At 37.4% G+C, this 19246-nt stretch overlaps 1 protein-coding gene across 3 annotated transcripts in view; it reads right to left on the reverse strand.

Annotated features, from left to right (window-relative positions):
• The window catches only part of MARCH7 (membrane associated ring-CH-type finger 7), a 27168-nt gene that overhangs the window by 1724 nt on the left and 6198 nt on the right, over positions 1-19246 (reverse strand). The window contains exons 2-10 of one of the 3 annotated variants that reach the window (XM_027907500.1): positions 18259-18415; positions 13995-14153; positions 11161-11323; positions 9434-9568; positions 6687-7800; positions 6257-6426; positions 4954-5063; positions 3485-3598; positions 1670-1718 (exon numbers count right to left, since the gene is read on the reverse strand). In XM_027907500.1, coding sequence (XP_027763301.1) covers positions 1670-1718; positions 3485-3598; positions 4954-5063; positions 6257-6426; positions 6687-7800; positions 9434-9568; positions 11161-11323; positions 13995-14153; positions 18259-18405 — 2161 coding nt within the window. In that variant the 5' untranslated portion in view covers positions 18406-18415. The remainder of the gene's footprint in view (positions 1-1669; positions 1719-3484; positions 3599-4953; positions 5064-6256; positions 6427-6686; positions 7801-9433; positions 9569-11160; positions 11324-13994; positions 14154-18258; positions 18416-19246) is intronic. The other 2 variants (XM_027907498.1, XM_027907497.1) reach the window with 2 other exon arrangements.

Genomic DNA, 19246 nt, shown 5'->3' on the forward strand with positions numbered 1-19246 from the left:
TCTGAAAAATATAGCATTTTCAAATCAAAACTCAACAGTACAAAAGGCAGTGTCCTCCTGCTCTTCTTCCTCAAAGTAAAAGGAAGAAAACTTATTAAGCCAGAGATTCAACTTTTATGTAGTGTTTACAGTGGCTAATTCCAACAGTAGTCAAAGGAGGATATATTCAATCCAAGACAGCAGCACCCAACACCAGGGAAAGAAATGATTCACAAAAATGTTAACAATTTGAATACTAAAATATCCTGAAAGACTCAGCCATCTGAACAAAGACTCTGAAATTTTTAAATATATACAGATATATGTGTTGTTTAATGCAACTTGGGCCTACTTGAAAGCAGCTCTTTTCTCCAGCCCTGTTCTTTCACCATATGCAAGATGAACATGAAGCCCACACATGCATAGGATTTTGCTGTTGCAAGGTGAATTAAAGAGACAAATACATACTTGTCAACTATGAAAGAAAAGTCAGTACACACATCTACATCAGGTTTGCAAAGCATGAGCTTATCTGTAACAGGAATTTAGTATGTCCTTTTAAGCCAAGTCTACAGGCAAGAAAGTATTTACACTGAAGTAATTTGTTCCACTCCTGAATACAGAAAGAAAAGCCTGACTCCTTGCTTCTTCAGTTCTTAGAAGACAAATGTAACTGAAGTGCATCAGTGATAAATCTAAAACTCAGCATTCCTCACCTGCAAGTGAAAGGCTGAATCAAATACAAATTGAATTAAGGTGTAAAATGACACTCATTAAGGTTAATTTTTACTCTAATAAGGATGCACATAGCTTTGACTGCTCTGAGACAATAATCATCTCGAACTAAAACTCACACACACACACACACACACACACTCCCCGTTCCTTATAGTACTTCAAATGCATCCTATGTAGTGACAATTCATATACAAACTTTGAATGTCAACAGACATTCACGTGCACACCAGGGAAGAAAAAGGCAGATCAACTACCCTTCTACTTACTGCCTATTCATCACGCCTAGAAATAGATCCAGGATATATTTACCAGAAGTCAGCATAAAGTTTTGAATTTTTGATTTTTTTTCAAATGTCTCCTTTTCTCTTAACACAGAGCCCGACAGCATTAGGGAAAATCATTTTGTGGGTCTGTACAGAGCACAGAATTTAATGAAAAACTGGCAACCTTTCAATATCCTTCATGAGGTGCGGTAGGTCTGATCAAGGAACCCAAACAACCAACAAGTGCGTGTGAATGGAAAAAAGGGAGAAGGCAAAAAAAAAGAAGGGGAAGAGGAAAAAACGGCAAAAGAAATATGTAACTGAAGTGCAGTGAAACTCAACTCTAAATGTTTCATTCCTACTAAAACTCCTGTAGGTGTCACCACTAATCCTATAATTAGGTACTACTAGAATTACAATAACCAACTGTAACTAGTAAGGAATTTTGTAATCTCTTGCAGATAACACTTCTGTAGTCTAAACAGTTCTATGCTGTTGGTAAATTAATCATGGAGAATTAAAACCGGTTACCCCTTGGAATAGTTCTACTGCTAATGGAAAAAGCACTGCTGGGTCAAGTAAAGTTTTCAGTAATTATGTTCATATCATGAATCTTGGCAAGGAGGATTGTACTGATTTAGCTTTGAGATGATCTAATGGGAGGAGAGGGGAAGAGGGGAAGCACCTACTTTCAATATCTTCCATATGTGCCTGAAGAGTTCTTGCAAGGTTAATAAACTAGAAACAAGGCAGAGAGAAAGTAGTTTAAAAGTTGCAAAGTTATCTGCAGAAATTTGCAACAAGTTAGCAAAGTTTTCTTCACTTTTTACATCCCACAGCTTCATGCCATATGTTGGTTACCCTAACCCATTTTCCCAACTTACAAAAATCAGTGCAAAATTTAATATAAATCCCCACACATTAGACTTCAAATTGCTACTGCACAGTTATTTCAGCTTCCACTCTATGTCAAATGTTTCTGGTAGCAGTTAGTGGCATCATCTTCATGTTCTACAGTCTGTAAAACACATCAGTTTTGAAAGCAGCAAATATAAACAAGTGCCAGTTTAATGAATACCATTCCTAAAAACCGTAATGCAGAAAAACATAATCATGGTAAGGACTTGCATTAGTTGGATCCATTTAATTGACTTCACTATTATTATGACAAAACAGGGTCCTTTGATTGAATGAGATTAATGAAAAATGCATGACTACAGTTACAGTTTTTGTGTACCCATAAAATCTTAAGACCAGGATTACTATTAGGCAATAGTGGTAGTTTAGTGTTGGAAGCACATGGTATTAAAACCCAAAGCCAAAATCCCTAGGAATAACATGTCTCAGCCAAGTGGTTTTCTTTTATCACTGGCAATCTGCATCACTGTTTCAGCTGAAGTCCAGATGTTGAGACACAGCAAATGAGTCTCATTTGCTTATTTGTATGCTGGGTATCGAACAGCAGCACTGGTGCTCTCACTGGGTTAAAATGCAGTGTCACACACAGAAGTATGTAATGCCTCCTCTGATGAAAATCCAGTAAAAACAACTTCTGTAATACACTCAAGCTGTACTATACTGGATGCTGGCTACCGTTAGATTATGTGTCTTTTGTATCTCTACACTCACACCAGGGAAACTGCACATTTCACTTGTGGACCATGGAATACAAGTTCTACATTAGCTGCGTACAGAAAAGAGGACCGCTGTTCTAGGACCTTAACAGATTAAGAGTCCTGCCTCTTCCCCAAAGGCCTAGTGCCTGCTGGCAGTCAACCATTCCAATACCCACTGGAGAAGCTTAATAGTGTCGCTTCTCTGTATCCATGTAAAAAACCCTGATATGATCAGCTTTTCAAGGCGCTCAGTTGACTAAGAGTACTGATTCATTATCTAGTATCAAATAAACATGTAAAATACTGGATTTCTGAGTGAGTCACTATGCAGAAAGAACTTTGTATGCTGATCTCTTACTTGTAAAATGCGCACTTAGCATCTTTCTATGCCAAGCCATTTAAGTGACAAGAGGACAGTTAAACACAAATAATAGGAGTTTAGACTAATGCCAAAAAAGTCATACTGTAGCTATAGTCTGTTTCACAATATTCATAGTCAAGTACGTATTTAGGTGTAGTCCATGAGACAATCACTGCAAGTTCTAGACCTCTGCAATGCAGACTGGCATAATGAGAAAAATTAAACAAATCAGGTAGTCCAACATTCTTAACTGCATGTTTTGTACAGGGAGCATTTAACCTTCCAGTTTTGTGTAAGTTCACAATGATCATGACAACATACATGCAAACCAATGAATGACCAACAACCTTGACAAAAAGCATTCTGCAACACAGCAACTGCAAGTTTCGAATCAAACATGGTGGTACTGCACTGACAAGCCCAGCCCATTTTAGACCTAAAATTCTTTTAAAAACCATGTTTCTTGGGTATCTAGCTCCTAGGTCACTCAAGGTAACAATCCCTGCAGAAAATCACTTCATACTTACTCTGACACGTGTGCTGGCCTCGTTGGCAGTTCCTAACATATCAGAAAAGCGCTGCTCGCATAAGTGTAACAACACTACAAGGTAGAGACCAGAGCTGATAAATTCATAGTCTGCCTTAAAGGAGATCAAAAGAAACATTCAGAATGTCAGTAATACGCCTGCATATATGATTCAAAAAGTAGAATAAGATTTTACAGGAATGCTTATATATTTATCTCTAGTTGTTCCAAGAGAATTAGGGAAATGAAATACAAAACAATTTTAATTACTGAAAAGTTATTTATACTTTTGGTTCTTCCCACGCACCTTGGACCTAACATGTTATCCTTGAAGATAAACAGAGTTCTACAAACAAAATCTCAGTCAGCATGATTAGTTTAGAGGAAAGAATCAGAGTATTATATCATTTGGAAAAATAAAATTAATGAACATTCTTGGTTTCTTCTCCGTGATGCCAATGCTTTACAGAAAGCCAAAATAAAGGAATGTATTTTCAAAATGCTATGATGTTATAAACATTTTGAGAAATTCCTTTCCCCAGGATAAAGAAAAACTTTAAAAATGCTAGCACTGACCAGATAATTTAGCATACCTTTTACAAAAAAAATTCAAAGCTTATTTCTAATTAAGTACAGTGACGGTGACCAATAATTAGTAGTATTAAAACGTAAGATGATGGCACTCTCAAGAAAGTTTCAGTCTGTCCCAAGTGATAGGAATTATGGGTACTAGCATAAGAACTTACTCAAAATAATAAAAAAACATAGAGGTTGATGTTTTGCCTCAAAACTGATGTTACTTGGTATTTTCTTTCAACTTTTGAGGTAAGCTAATACCATTAGTCTTTATATATTCTCAGAATACAACCCGGAGAATAAGGAAACCCCCCTGCATAAAGTTAATTAAAAACACCAGCTTTGTGTTATTTACTCATTTTTAATACTACACAATCCAGTAGTTCTAAGATAATGTATTTTCTATAACAGAAGTATTACTAATGGGCCTTGGATTATTTTTAATTTCGGAAACAACTTGAAGGAGCAGTCAGAAGCTGTTAGAAAAGAGGTTAGTTTCTATCACTTCAACAAAACATAAAAAGTTTGTAACGGTACATTCCAAACAACCACTAAGTGTCTTCAGCTAAAAGCAAAGACAACTCATGACAATGTGAAATTCAGTCCAATCGTAATGGAGTTCACACTGCACCTATGTGATAGAGACAAGGGGCTGCAAAGCTAGATGGCAGATCTGCAACTAAGAGAAAAGACACGTCACACTTACTTAAAGCTCAGCTATAGGAAGCAGAAAGACAGAACTGGTCTGAATATTGAGAAGACAAATCTGTTCCACACTGACATTACTTTCTATGCATAACAGTCCTTCTGAAATAGAGATGCATTGCCTTCTTAAAGAAGACTGTCCTCCCAGCACTAAACCAACACCTACCAAATTAAGTAAAATATACTAACTTGTTCATTTGCATGTGCCCTATAGAGTTCATGAATGTCAAAGTCTTCCAGATTCAGATGTAACTTCTCCTTGCACAATTCACAAGTTGTCACTGCTTCCAAAGAAGAACCTGGTGAGGAGGGGAGCAAGGGGTTTTAAGAATGTATGACACAATCATACAAACATTGTAAACTCTAAGTTTTGGCTTTATTTTGCAGAGCAAGGTTAGAAGAAAAGAAAGCCTCTAAATGTAGTGACATCTGCTACTGTCAGAATTTAAATGCTGTGGAACATTTTTCTCTATATGGCTGCACCTATTTTGCCTCACGTTCATTTTGGATACAACAAGCCTCTTACTGCAAGTCTGGCATAAAATTACTTCTTGGGTTTTTTGAATTTTACCACATAATCCAAAATGCACACAAAAGTAAGAATAAATATACCAGAATAGCTTAAAGTTATTGTCAGAGTAACGTTTTGTCTTAAGTACCAGTTCTAAAACAAGCTGCTCCATAAGCAACCAGGTGAACAAAGCAAGGTGATGGTGGATTTATGTCTTTACATACAGTTAAATACTTCAAATTAATTTCTTCTATAGGCTGAGGCTTCTAATACATCCCTACTCTGATGATGTGTATCCTCTGATACTGAGTAATAAAGCAAACAGATGCTAGCACCTTCCTTTGGTAAAAAGTATTTCATGATTTTTGCGTCTTCTACCAATACTGCAGATAACTTAGTTATAAACTGGTCAATCGATTTATTACAAAATTTTTTTCCCAGTGTGCAATGTCTGAAGTGTTTCTTAAAATATTCTATATGCACTTTGAAGTTGTTTTTGAACAAGCAGTTTTAAAGTGCCTTGAACAAGAGCTAGTATGTTTAAAAAAAAATAAAGTACTTAAGTCTAGTTAGAACTGAAAAACATTTATGGATTTTAAAATCCTTATCGCTCTGCTACAGTCAGCTTGGCTATATAAGTCTTGCAAAAAAACACAACCATACTCATAAGGAAGGGTGGGGAGCAAACTCCACCCCAAGCAGTACCCCCAAAGTGATAGAGTAGTTTTAAGGCTACACTTCATCCGTGTACTTTGTCTAATACCTTTACAGACAACCCTAAAAATGTAATTCTCCAAACAACAAACAGTTCTTGGAACTACTCACATGAGAAACTGTACAGACACACAATAAGTCTGGAAGTGCTGCACTGCTGTTTGTCCCCACTGCTCGTTTTTCAACTAAATATCTCAGTAAGTGCAATCCTTCTCATAGGCCTCCCTGTATAAATGGAAGCCTACCTTGGTCTAGGGTCTGCTTTACCTGAATTAATCTTGGACTGAAGCCATTTTTTCATGCATTCCTGGTGAACATACTGCAGACTTCCAGTGCATTTGCATGGCTCTATTAAAAGGTTGTCAGAACTTGCAGAGGACATTTGACAGATTCTGCATAAGTCACCCTCTTCATCTTCAGAATCTTCTAAAAGCAGGCTGAATAGGAAGGAATACCAATACACGCTGTAACACATTTCATGAAAGATTTACGTGACGAAAATTCTATTTATCTAACTGTTCTCAAACCAAGAAGCTTAAAACAAGCTTCTGTAACGACAAAAGTGAGAATAGAGGTGACAGGGGACTGAGTTGCTGCCTCCTCTGAAGGAGAGTTTTCTTTCAAAATCACGAGTGCAGAAAGCCCTTTCATCTTAAGACAGGTACATTTTACTACCTCGAAAAAATTACTAATTTACCTCTCTTTAATTTTCTGAAGTCTTTCTGGATCTCTTGAAGGTGGTACTTTAGACTTGCCACTTTCTTGTCCATCAGATTGATTCCAGCCAGAGGGAATAATATCTACAGTTATCATAAGATTGTCAGATAGACTGCTTCCTAATGTTGGAGGCACCGCAAAGCGAAAGAGAGAACCAGGTAGAATTCCAGAACTTCTACTGTGGGCTGAATCTGGTGGGGAGGCAGTAGCTGTAGAAATACCAGACACTGCAGGTGTTGGTGGTCTGCTAACAGAAGCCCGAGGAGGGCTACCTGATGCTTCAAGAGAGGTCTCCTCACCTGACTCTCTCCTTCTAAAGACATGGTGTGATCTAGCAGTTGTATCAGAGGTAGAGATCCTTGCAGATTCATCTCTTCCTTCTCTTCTTCTTCTAGAAAAGAGAGGTGTACATCTGTTCCTCAAAGAGGATGACAACCAGGATCCTGCGCTCCTACTTTCAGAGTCTGGTCTGTAGCTGTCCCCATCTGAATCAGAGTTGCGATTCTGTGAAACTCCTGATAAACCCCATCTTCGTCCAAGAAAACTAAACCCCTGAGAAGCTTCAGATGACTGAAGTCCTGGAACTTCCGGAGTTGCAGCTCCATTACTACTCGACAGAGCAGAAGCCTGAACTCTTGGGACCACTGTTGACTCTTCAGAGCCTAATGATCTTGTATGCAATGGGTCTTGGCTCGACCTTCGAGAGAAAAATGTAGATGACATACTAGATGCTAAACGGGACAGCAGCTGCCTGGTTGTGCGCCTCCCTTCACTGTCAGCTGCAGGCTCATTCGGTGACCTCTGGGAAGATAAAACCCTTTCAGAACCCCTTGAGGAAGGGGTTTCATCTCTCATGGCAGTAAGAGAAAATGCTGGGTGCATGCTCCTCTGGGGAAATTCCAATTCATTTCTCCTTTGCCTCAAAGAATAGCTGGATCTTGAAGAGCTCATATTAGAGTCTCTGTTGAAAAAAGATGGCTGAGGATCAGAAGGCAACTGGCGGTTCACAGATGCATTCAGCCTCAAAGTGCTTAAGGAGCTCTCTTTTGGTCTTGCTCCCTCCGCATATGAAGAGGCAGGTCTGTCTTGAAGGTCTGTTGCAGAAAAACAGAGGAAAACACAATGACAAGTGCTCTAACACAGCAGCAAACATTCATGGTCAGGTTCAAAAAGGCTCCAAGCAACCTGACCTAGTTAAAGATGTCCCTGCTCATTGCAGAGCGATTGTACTAGATGGACTTTAAAGGTCCCTTCCAACCCAAAACATTCTATGAGTCTTACAAGTGTATTTTCTGTAAATACTGTCTAAGTACCTCAACACACTGAAAAGAACTCCACTGTAGCTGAAATGTAGTAAACACAACATGAATCATCTGAGGTGGCTAAAATCAGATAGTCTCCCTCCTAAAATGGCTAGATTTGGAGGTTGGGGATGGGAAAAGGGGAGAGGAAGAAGAAGCATAGGTAGCTGAAGGTAGGAAACAGAAGCTCTCTATGATTCTGGAATTGAAACCTTTCACGTTCGTAGTTTTGGTAGCTTTTCTTTATGGGTTCTGCATTGCAATCACCATTTATTGCTGAAGCTGAGGTTTATGCATCTGGCAGATTTTAACTAAAGAAATATCTGCACAGATGCCAAGCATCTGCCATACAGTTTTTTTACACAGCAGGGAACACAGTCACGAATTATTTTTACAGCACTTAAAAGCAGCACTACTGCTAGAAATGCAGCATGGACAGTATAAAGCATGGTTGTTCACTTATCCACTTCTCTCATTAGGCTCTATCAGGTAATCTGAGCTGTCCACTTTACTAAAGAAGTGTAGAGTATGATGACATTAAAACATACTCCTCTGCTGAGGCAGGACTGCAGGCTGAAATGTGGAACTAGTTTTTAGCTTTTCTGCTTATCTTCTATAATTATAAAAACAACATTTTTTTAAACCTCTGCTTTAAAAAACATCACTGAATACACTTGCAAAAGGTAGCAGATCAAGATTGACGATGAGTTTCCCCAGAAACAACTCTAGAAGGCCACAACACTCTGAACAGAAAATGACTATTACAGCACAGAAGTCCTTAGGAATCCCATCACTTGCCATGAGACAAACCTCTTGCATCATGCAAAGTATTTGTTCATTCATTTTTATTTTCAGTGGTTTAGGGGTTTTCCCTAATACCCATTTGAGAACACAAATGAAAAGAGATAATAAGCCATGGGCACCTTTAGGAAAAAAAGTTTCCTGGGTCAAATTAACATTATTTTTTTCCCATACCTAAATACAAAGTGATCTTAAAGTAGAAGAGAGCCTTACTAACTAATCACACAGTTACAATGGTGAGCACCACTTTCACATGACTGAATGCATCTACAAGGTAGACCATTCACATATCTTTTAGTGGTTTGGCCAGTGCACGCCAAGTGACCAACCAACCTGATTTAAAAGGATACCTTAAAATTAAAAAGACATTTTGGGTTTGTGTTTTGAGTAAAATATTAACATGCCCAGAGAAGATGTGGACATCCCATCCCTGGAAGTGTTCATGGATGTGGCTTTGAGCAAACTGGTATAGTGCAAGGTATCCCTAACCATGGCAGGGGGGTGGAATTACATGAGCTTAAAGATCCCTTCCAAACCAAATGATTCTGTGATTCTACGAACATGTTCAGTAACTAAAAGGGATACAAACTGTAGGTTTACAAGCTTTCAGTTGCACAATACATACACGTTGAAGGTGAAAAGTCACTGTTTCTGTAGGTCGGATCCACCACATTGTTAACGGACAGATCTGTTGTTCTTTCTAACTCTCTTCGCATCACTGATGAAGACCTAGGAATCCTACTGCATCTCCATGAGGAATCTAGAAAGAAAAAGTAAATAAATCCTCTGTTTTGGTAATCATCCATTAAAGTTGGCACTTGCACATGCATTTTTGTTATTCCACAGTGAGTTTAACATTACCATTAAACTGATTAAGTGGTCAGTGGCAAACATAAAGCCCAGAATGAGCAGCATTCTGCTGACCCTGGCACGCACTTAATCTTGCAGTGAGTTCTGAAGGCCAAATGAAAAGTAATAATAGTTTTGTGAAGAGTCAGACCCATTAACACTCAGACAGGACAAAGAGAAGTAGCATCTTGCTTCCTCATGGTAGCTAGTTCTTACACAGGTTTCACAATATAGCAAAAACAGCAGCCTGACACTTAGTAAATGCTGCCATTCTTCTTGATGCTACTTAAATGCTTCTAAAATTCATTTTCCACAAAGACAGCTGAAGCTTAAATGTAGTTTAGACACAACTTTCAGAACAATTACTAATACAGTTTTTATTACAGAGTAAAACAATTCAATGTAAAAAAGGATGTTATTTTTTTACCAACAGCTTCAACCACCACATAGGGAACTGTACACACTTCAACTGTGGACAAAACTCTTGTTCCAAATAAGTGTTCTTCGACGGTTCTGAAAAATTCACCTTGATTTTGTTCACTGCTAACTTAGAAATCTAATTTAAGCATTCCTTGGTCAGCAGCATAATGACCAACCAATCTAGAAATGGAAAGACAAACAGTTCTACTCCATAATGAGAAATGCCAACAGTTGTCATCTTATTAACAGAGTCAGAAAGCATCATTAATACTGGGGTTTAAGTAGGAACTTACTTTTATTTAGATTGGCTGTGAGGCTCCAGAAGGGGATATAAAAATAACATTAATCCATGCTTATAAGGGTAGACTGAATGAAACTAATGGTCTTTTTCAAAATGTTCTAGAAATACTTTTAGTGCAAGTTTTTGACTGTTACTTCCTGAGCTTTAGACTTTTGTTGGCATATTGCTTAAATTCTGTCTATCCATGTTTCACCAACTTACTTCAAGATACCTTTAACGAAAACCTCAGCTCTTCACGTAAGAGCTTTTAGAACGTTTCTTTTTGTGTGGCTTACAGAATGAATTTAGGCCCTGCTAAAAAAAGAACTCTTTCTTCCCTGACCCCTACCACAGTGCTCTAACCAGCCACAACACTGGGCTTGGAACATATTACTAACTACAGTAAAGATTTCTTTTCTGCGCTCCCTGGCACACACTGATGTACCAACACAATTTGACTCATGAAATAAGAGCAGCTGCACTCATTCTTTCCTTGAAATGTTAACCAATTAAGACATACTTGAGCCATGAAGTTCAGCTTTACTGCAAATGGAATAAGCACAGGTAAAAATTCTGAAATTACACAAGTACAACTGGGTTTCAAAAGACCATGTTAAGAGCATTCTTGGTATTTGGGATACTGCTGTCATTACATACATACTCTTCTGATAGGCATAGGCTTTTATTATTTAAGAATAATAAAGGCATAATATTTCAAAGCAAGTCTTTTAAAACTTGATAAAACCTGAACTTACTACTCAGACAACTGTGATGTAACTCAGCTCAAGTAATCAACCTCTCACCTGAAAAGGCAGACAAGCCATTACTTCTCACAGAAGAGGTAGATGTACACGATAGCTTAGGTCTCTTTGAATCACTGTCTTGCTGCTGTCTTGAATATGCTCCCTGAGTTCTCTCAGACTCACCATAACATCCAGATGAAAAATAAGAGGAAGACGATGTCGACTGCAATAACATCAAAAAATTACACAGTATTTCAGATGGGCTTACACTGAACAAAAGTGTACATAATGTAAAACTCACAGAAATAGTATAGAGTAAGTCTTAGATACAAAATCCTTTCTTTAAAAATAACTTAGGAGTTGTGCTTGCACTCTTGATCAGTATTTCCAGGTTTACTCAGTACAGTCCTACCAAAAATTCAGCTCCTATGACATTCAAATATAATTTTCCCTTTATAGACAGATATGGCTTACAGGGCAAAAATTATATTCCTGGCCTCTAAGATGCTATAAACACAATCAAATATAGCTTTACAGATCTTCAAGGGAACATAATTTTGCTGTCCAGACATTGCCAAAAATCGATCAGCAACATTATTTTATTTAACAGTTTAACTATTCCAACTTATTTTTAGCAAACTAAAGTATAATTAGTTAACAAGTGAGCTTCAAGTAAACTGCTTGAAACAGGTATATTTTGATTGCAATAAGCCCAAGTGCTACTGAAGCAGTTCAGAGTAAAGAACAGGTACAAAACAATTTTTGCAGTGTAGAACAGTGAAATAAAAGTTTTCAGAAACTAGTACCCTAGTACTTAGAAAAAAAATTGGGATAGCCTATAAAGCTATTTGTCTGGTTACTTGCAGCTAAGGCATTCCTTTTCTATTTGAAATGGTTTGGATTTATTTTTTTCATATATATTATTTTAAAAAAAAAAAGTTGAGATCAATATAAAGCACAATTGAGCTGTTTGTCTTCTCCAAAAACTATCTACAACCAAGATCCTTTAAGAATCAACCAAACTGCAGGATATGTTATAGCTATGGGGTGTTATTTTGTTATGGTTTTTACTAAATTTAAGCCACAACTCTTTCAAACTAAAAAGTATCTAAGTATTTCTCTCATCCCATCATAAAAGACAGATAGGGAGACACAGAAACCAACAACAAAACCAAGTACAAAGCTAGGTGTGGTGCTTTTAATCTAGGCCTTCCCTGGTTACCAGTTTGTAACCAAGGAAGGTGTTCCCAGTATTCCATATGATTTTTACGTAAATCGTGGTATAAATAAGAAGGGAGGAGCGGCCTTAGTTTCTCTTCTCTTCTGCCAGAGTTCGGGAACAGTGGGTCCCTGCGTTGGTCTGGCTTATCTAAGGCTGAGGCTGCAGCACCCACTGACCTGCCACGTGGAAGCTTGGAGAGTGCTGGCCGTGTCTGCCAGTCCTGCTTTCTAAGGGACATGGTGAGATTTGTTTTACTAGTTATTTTACTGGTTCTCGGGTTTGATTGTGCATATCTATCGGTGTCCCTTTTTGTTTCCTTTTGTCCCTTTTTCCCCTTTCCCTATCCCTTTGGGGGTGTTTGGATTCCCATTTGCTGTGTACAAAGCATCTTAACTGTAATATACATAAAATATATTTTTTATATAACTAGCTTGATTTTCGGATTCTTCAATTTACATAGTTTTTTTCCTTTGCCCTAGGAGAAGTAGAAAGAGGGCAAGAGAGAGGCTACTACTAGAGGGTTGGGCATTTGGCAGGGAGTCAAGTCCAAACCATCACACTAGGTTATTTTCCTTTATGAATCCTCTACTTAACATATTATTTATTTTTTAGTCATTTACAATTTGATAAATGGAAGTTTCTGAGTGTCTTCTGCAATGTTCACTGAAATTTAGGAAAAATATTAACCTTAATGGATAAAAAAAAAGATTTTCATCTTGAAAACTCTATAGCATCAACTTAACTAGGTATGTAGACCACTTACAACCACAGATTCCATTTGCATTTAAGTACACTGACCATGGCTTCCCCTGAAGGGCAGCATGTGCACACTAGTTCCTCTCTCCCCCTCCCCATTATTTCAGTGTCTTCACCTTCAAGTCACCTAAGAAAACAAACACCTCTTTAACGATTCGAGCACTCTTATGTACCCAAACTTTCAGTTTGAGAGCGAGCAGAAATTTTACTTCTCCACTACTATCCCATCAAAGTTGCTCAGAGTTTTCTGGTTTTCCCATCTTAATATTCATACTGCACTTAGAAGTGTTTTACTGTCAATGTATAATCATGGCACAAACTAACTACTTTATTTTTGGAGTTACAAAGGCACATTCTAGAAACCAGTTATGACAAGCTGTTAAGGCCTGAGCCTTGAATTTCATGGAAACGATTAAGCCTCCATTTTCTTTCACAGTATAATGTAATCAGTAAGCACAAGAAGACTATAAACTACACCTCCACAATTAAGTTTCTTAAAGCAGGTCTTCACATCCACCAACTTTGTGTTAACTCACAGAACTGGTACCATCCACAATCCACACCCCGCTGAAATACCTGATGGAACAAGCTGAGTATAAATACTATTGTTGCCATCCATGGGACTTGTAACATGTATCAGAATCTAATTACCCCCTTCTTTTTTCTTTTTAAACAGACATTTGCAGAGCCACTCACTTCAAATTTATTTATTAACTCTTACTAAAACTAGTATGTATTACTATTTTTATGCTCTGAATAATTTCTTAACACTGCTATCTTCTAGCTTTTGCTCCATCTTGGCTTACCCAGAAACATTACATTGAGCCCCTGATAGCAGCTTGTCAGATTGGGAAGGCTAAAGTAAAACCCTGAGTTTAAATATTTTTTTCAGGTATTACACATTAACAATTCTCACCAATCTGCTCCTGCTTCCCAAAAATCTTCCAGAATGTGGATGATCGAGTGTCCCTGAGTAGCGGGTTGGAGAGGACACTGAAAGCTTCCAAGGAGTCTCGCGGGTGTCTCTTTCTCCAATTCCCCAGTCTCTACCGGAACTATTCAATACACTGGGTTCCTGAAGAACAACATACTTATTGTACGCATCTTGTAACTCACAATCAACTCAGCATCCGATATCAATATTGAAAATACAAGGAAGTGGAGGCAGTAACATATCTGGAAACCTTTAGTAAGAAACCCCAAGGCATAGCCAAAAAAATGAAACAGGCTTAAGAGAGAAGCACTGGCAAAAGGAAAGATTTTTTTGGTTAAAGTACTTCCTAGCAATGATCAGTTCCTTCATCTGTCCTCTCACTTGACCACAGATAGTAAAAAGTGTAAGGCTTTGTTATCCCAACTTAGATACTGCAGCAACAGGGCAGAATTAAAGGCCTGACTTTCAAGTGTTGTGCAAAAAACCCCACATATGTAGAAGAAGTCTCCATGACAACAAATGCACCTATCTGGCCACTAAAGCCATCTGTCTTGTCCTGGTCATCAGTTTTAATACAGAAAAGAGTGGTGCAAAGAGGTGGGAGGGAAAGAAGAAAAACAGCCTACTAACTGATAATTATTGTTATATAAGGAACATGATCTGTCCAAGGAAAATAGATTGTACAGCAAATGTAAACTATGTCACCAAGTTATCATTCCTTAAAAATGCTCCTGCAAATTACACAGTATCTTCTCCAAGCCTTAAATACTTCTATTTAACCACTACTTAACGTTTTTATTTCTCTGCAGTCTATTCTAATAATCCATCATTATGCTATTCGTAGAGAAGGACTGAAAAATAATCATTATTAATTCCAATTACATTTCATGCAAGCAGCAAAAATAAACTTCCATTTTCCATTACAAAATCAAAACTTTTGTGTGTCTAAGCTTTTTGTAAATTACTAACATCGAAGATCACCACAAAACAGTGAACAGCACTGCGTATAAAACCACTTTAAGAAATAAGGTAAATGGGTTATGCAGCCTACTTCAGACACAAATACTGATTCCACAATTTGATATGCGTAACAAACCAAGACTGTTTGGCAAAACAGTCCTGCAAATAAGCAGAGTTTGCTGCATTTCCTGAGAACAAAGTGCTCAAATTATCTGAAGTCTGAGGAAGTCTGCAGGGCAACCACCACAACTGTTCTCTTTTTGTGTTTTCTCTTCCAAAATCAGAGTTCTAATCCTCCCCTGGGCTACTGAGGCGAGTTTCTAACAATTAAAATGGGAACCATTTAACATACAGGTATGTCTGTCTTTAGGAGAACCTAAGGGATGAGGCTCTGGACTACCAGTTAGACTGAATTCCAATGAATATAAGATAATTCAGGAAAGACACTGCAATTTAATTTGTTCCATCAAATAATCACTGAGATTAATAAAATTAACAGAAATAACAGAAATCCAACCATTTTATTAATACTAAGAAGCATTTCTAAGCGATTATTTGTCCATTCTCTTTCTACAAACTATTAATACTACAAACACAGTAGTTGCTGTCACCATTTCTTAAAAGTCATAGGATTGGGATTTAAAAAGCTGAAGAAATATTCATGGCTCATCATTCTCACAAGCAAAATTAAACCTCATATTTTCAAGTCTCAGTGGGATTCATCATATTTCCAGATTATTTCACATATGGATAATCAGCCCATGGGCAGAAGACTAAACAACTTGAAGATAAAAGTAAAGCTCTCTTAAAATGTCCTTACTATGAGCCATACCTGCAGACTTAATTGATCTTGAAACACCTGCGTTTCCCTTTTCTTTTCATCTGCTAGATTCTGAAAATGTGAGAATCCGATCTGTCTGGATCACCACGCTAAAGAACCTAATTCAAGAACACCACACTCAGACCAGCACAACTCTGAAAGCCCAGTCATGGAGCTACATCACCTACCATCCTAATGCCAAGCAGCTTTTGGTAGCTGTGGCACCTCCCTGCCCAGGGCTCATTTCTTTGACGGATGTCCCAAGGCCAACATAGAGAGAAAAAAAGCAACATACTGGGAATCAAAGAAGTGGCTTTAAGAGAAAGCAGACTATCAGGTATGATGTCAGGAATCCTCCAACCAATTGCTATATCTGAAATAACAACAACAACAACAAAACCAAAACAAATGAACAACAACAAAAAAAATCTGTCTGCTTTCTTTCTTCAATTCACCTTAAGACTAGTTAACATCCCCTGCGAGAACTTAACAATTAAAGCACTACCTAATGTAGTTTATTTTGGTGTCGATCTGAGGCCTAAGTAGCAGAAAACTGTGACTGGGAAAAGATTCACAACAATTTGATACACTGCATTTGACCCTATCCCGCCATTAAAAAAAAAAAAAACAAAAAAACAAAAAAACAAAACAAAACAAAACCTTACAATTAATTTCTCACAAAATGTATGTTGTAACATAAAGCATAGGAATTTCTTCTCATACCATTACACTAATTTTATTTTTTATATTTTAAGTCACCTAGAAACAAAGCTGTATCACATACAGCTGGTTAGTTTACAATTAACCTTTGTTCTGCTTCCTCAGAGAAGCAGAGGCTAGCCCCTAGACTGATCTCAGAAGTGCACGACATACAAAAATTCACACCTATATGAAAAAGAAAGGGAAGGAGAACAATAGAAACCTTTCTTATTTTTTTAGCCCTAGTCAAAACCAAATACTCAAATTTTGACTGCTCTGTCCCAAAAGTTTGAGTTAAGTTACAATTAAATATTCTCTCTATAGAAATTACTCTGTATTTAAAAGCCAAGTCCCCAAGTTCCTTTCATCTTTATATCCAAAGCATTACTGATAGTTACATGTTTTTTCTTATAAACGACAAATCTTAAATGATTTGTAACTGAAGCAGCTCTTAAATATTTTAAGGTAGGCTTCTGAATGAATTAACAAATCAAAAACGCCTGTCCTTTCCATTCCTATCTGACTGGACTTAATCTTATTTAGACTATTTGTTTCTTCACACCCTGGTCTCTGTAATCTTAACTTGCAAGCACTAATGTAATTTGTTCCTACCAGCTCTGTAAGTACCAAAGGTTAGTTAAGAGAGGGAGTTTCCCTGCGCTTTTATCACTAAGCACTAGTCTTGTGAAACAAGGTCTCAGACTAACTTCTATGAACTGAGAGTGGAAAGGGATACAATATAATCTTCTATACAAATACTTTCCCCTAAATGTTATAAAGATCATTCCTCAGATTAGAAGCACTTTGCTCAACAGGAAATAGTCAAGCATACACAGGGCAGTGAACATATGGCAGTTTGTGTAATAAACTAAATAATGTAAGGTACGTTGTGTTAAAATTTCTTAACAGTAGCAACACATCAAACCTCACAGAACCAGTTCAGCTGAAGACTCATCTTCTGATCAACAGCTTTCAGTATATGTACACTGTGTGTGGACTGTGTCCATAAATTCCCACAAAAGAGCAAGGCTGTTTGATTTGGTTTTGCAAAGCAGCCAGCCCATGAAAAACATGGGGGAATCCAAAAACCAAAACCAACTGACAACTGCTTGCCCTTACACATTCCCTATAGCCTATGTGCTAACGAACATGTGCATGCCGGAGATAACAAAAATGTAACACACCTATGTGTACTTGTGCTAAAAATAATGTTCCGTTACTTGTAAAACTGTTTCTGAAAAAGGCATTACATAACACAATGTCCCAGATAGCTTGTCAGCAGAGACCAAACTCCTAACCATTTTTTTTTTAAAATACGAACATTTAATCACAGAGTTAAGTTTCTGCAATTTCAAAGATCAAAATGGGTTTACACTTCTGGGCCCAAAATTGAGGTGAGAATTGCTGACAGGAGCAGAAGCAAACTAGTAAAGTAATTGAGCTGAACTGCTACCTGTGGCTTACAAGTGCCCAAAGTAATTCCTAAAGTAGAGTAATCTCTCCTTCCCATAATACTCTTCCAAAAGTGAAAGTACCTGCACAGTGTGAGTACTTCCTCTTGAGCATGGCTCCTTGCCCCCAAAAACGCAGTTTTGGCAGTGTGAAATGCTGTTCACAGATTACTGTCATTGGCCTGGTTATTAAATTCTTGCACTTGAGAATTTTTTTTCATCTGAGTTTTGGGGCTTTTCTTGGTTAAAAAAAAAAAAAACCACCTTGAAATTAATTTATACTTTACAAAAAGAAAAAAAAAAAACAAAACATTACCTGGTATCCAGATTCTAATCTCCATGAAGATTCTCTTGCACTATATGCACCAGCTAAACTGTTTCCAGTCAATGTCCTAGATCCTAGGGAAGAGCTGGAAGCCTGAACAGATATTCTGCGAGGAATTCTTGAGGGTTTTGACTCCATTCTTTGTATCCTGTACAAGGACACACTGATTATTTTTTCTCCTATAAGTAGGGACCTCATGCAAAACAGGCACAGTCATTCTGATGTAACATAAATACGATTCACACATACGAATATTAAATACACAGCGCTTTGGTCTGACTGTGCATCAATAAAATGGGGAAACAAGCTCTCACCCTGGCTTTTGCAACCTCTTTTGTAGAAAACTAGAAATACAGCCCCTTTTGCTGTACTTATTTTATTACAATATACTCTTGTTATTATAAATATTATATATATATATAAAATATAGATAGATAAAATATATAAATATACTCCCTTAAGATCCTCACAGCACTCACCACAAAATGAGTCAGGAAAAAAGTACTCAGATTTCTTAAATTCATGTATTACATTTTTGCTAATAAACTGTATCTCAACACTCGCAGAAATTATATTCAGACTTATTTTTCAGGGTCAAAGTCATGAAACTTCACCTCCCTGAGAAAAAACATATCTGCAGTCTCCCTGCCTTTAACTTCTCCAAGGATGATTCCCATGAAAGTTAACATATGCAAAGGAGCACATGCTATCTCACAGGTGTATACATATACATATACATACCTCTAAGTATTTCTTTGCTCTTTTGATATTTCTAGGCATTTCAAAAGAAATGCTGTGCCTTTTTCCCTCACGAAGGGACCCCAGAGTCATCCCTGTCCTTGAAATAGTATCTTGAGTTAGTGTTTTTCTAAAACTCCGGATAGCGACCTAACTGGTCTGCTTATATTCACAGATTTTTCCTCCTCAGGATGGTACAGACGGAATCAGATCACAGAAGGTAGCTCTTAAATAAAAAATT

Source organism: Empidonax traillii, unplaced genomic scaffold (genome assembly GCF_003031625.1).
Source record: "Empidonax traillii isolate 1590-97213 ecotype Southwest subspecies unplaced genomic scaffold, ASM303162v1 scaffold1487:size278866, whole genome shotgun sequence".
Taxonomy (NCBI): domain Eukaryota; kingdom Metazoa; phylum Chordata; class Aves; order Passeriformes; family Tyrannidae; genus Empidonax; species Empidonax traillii.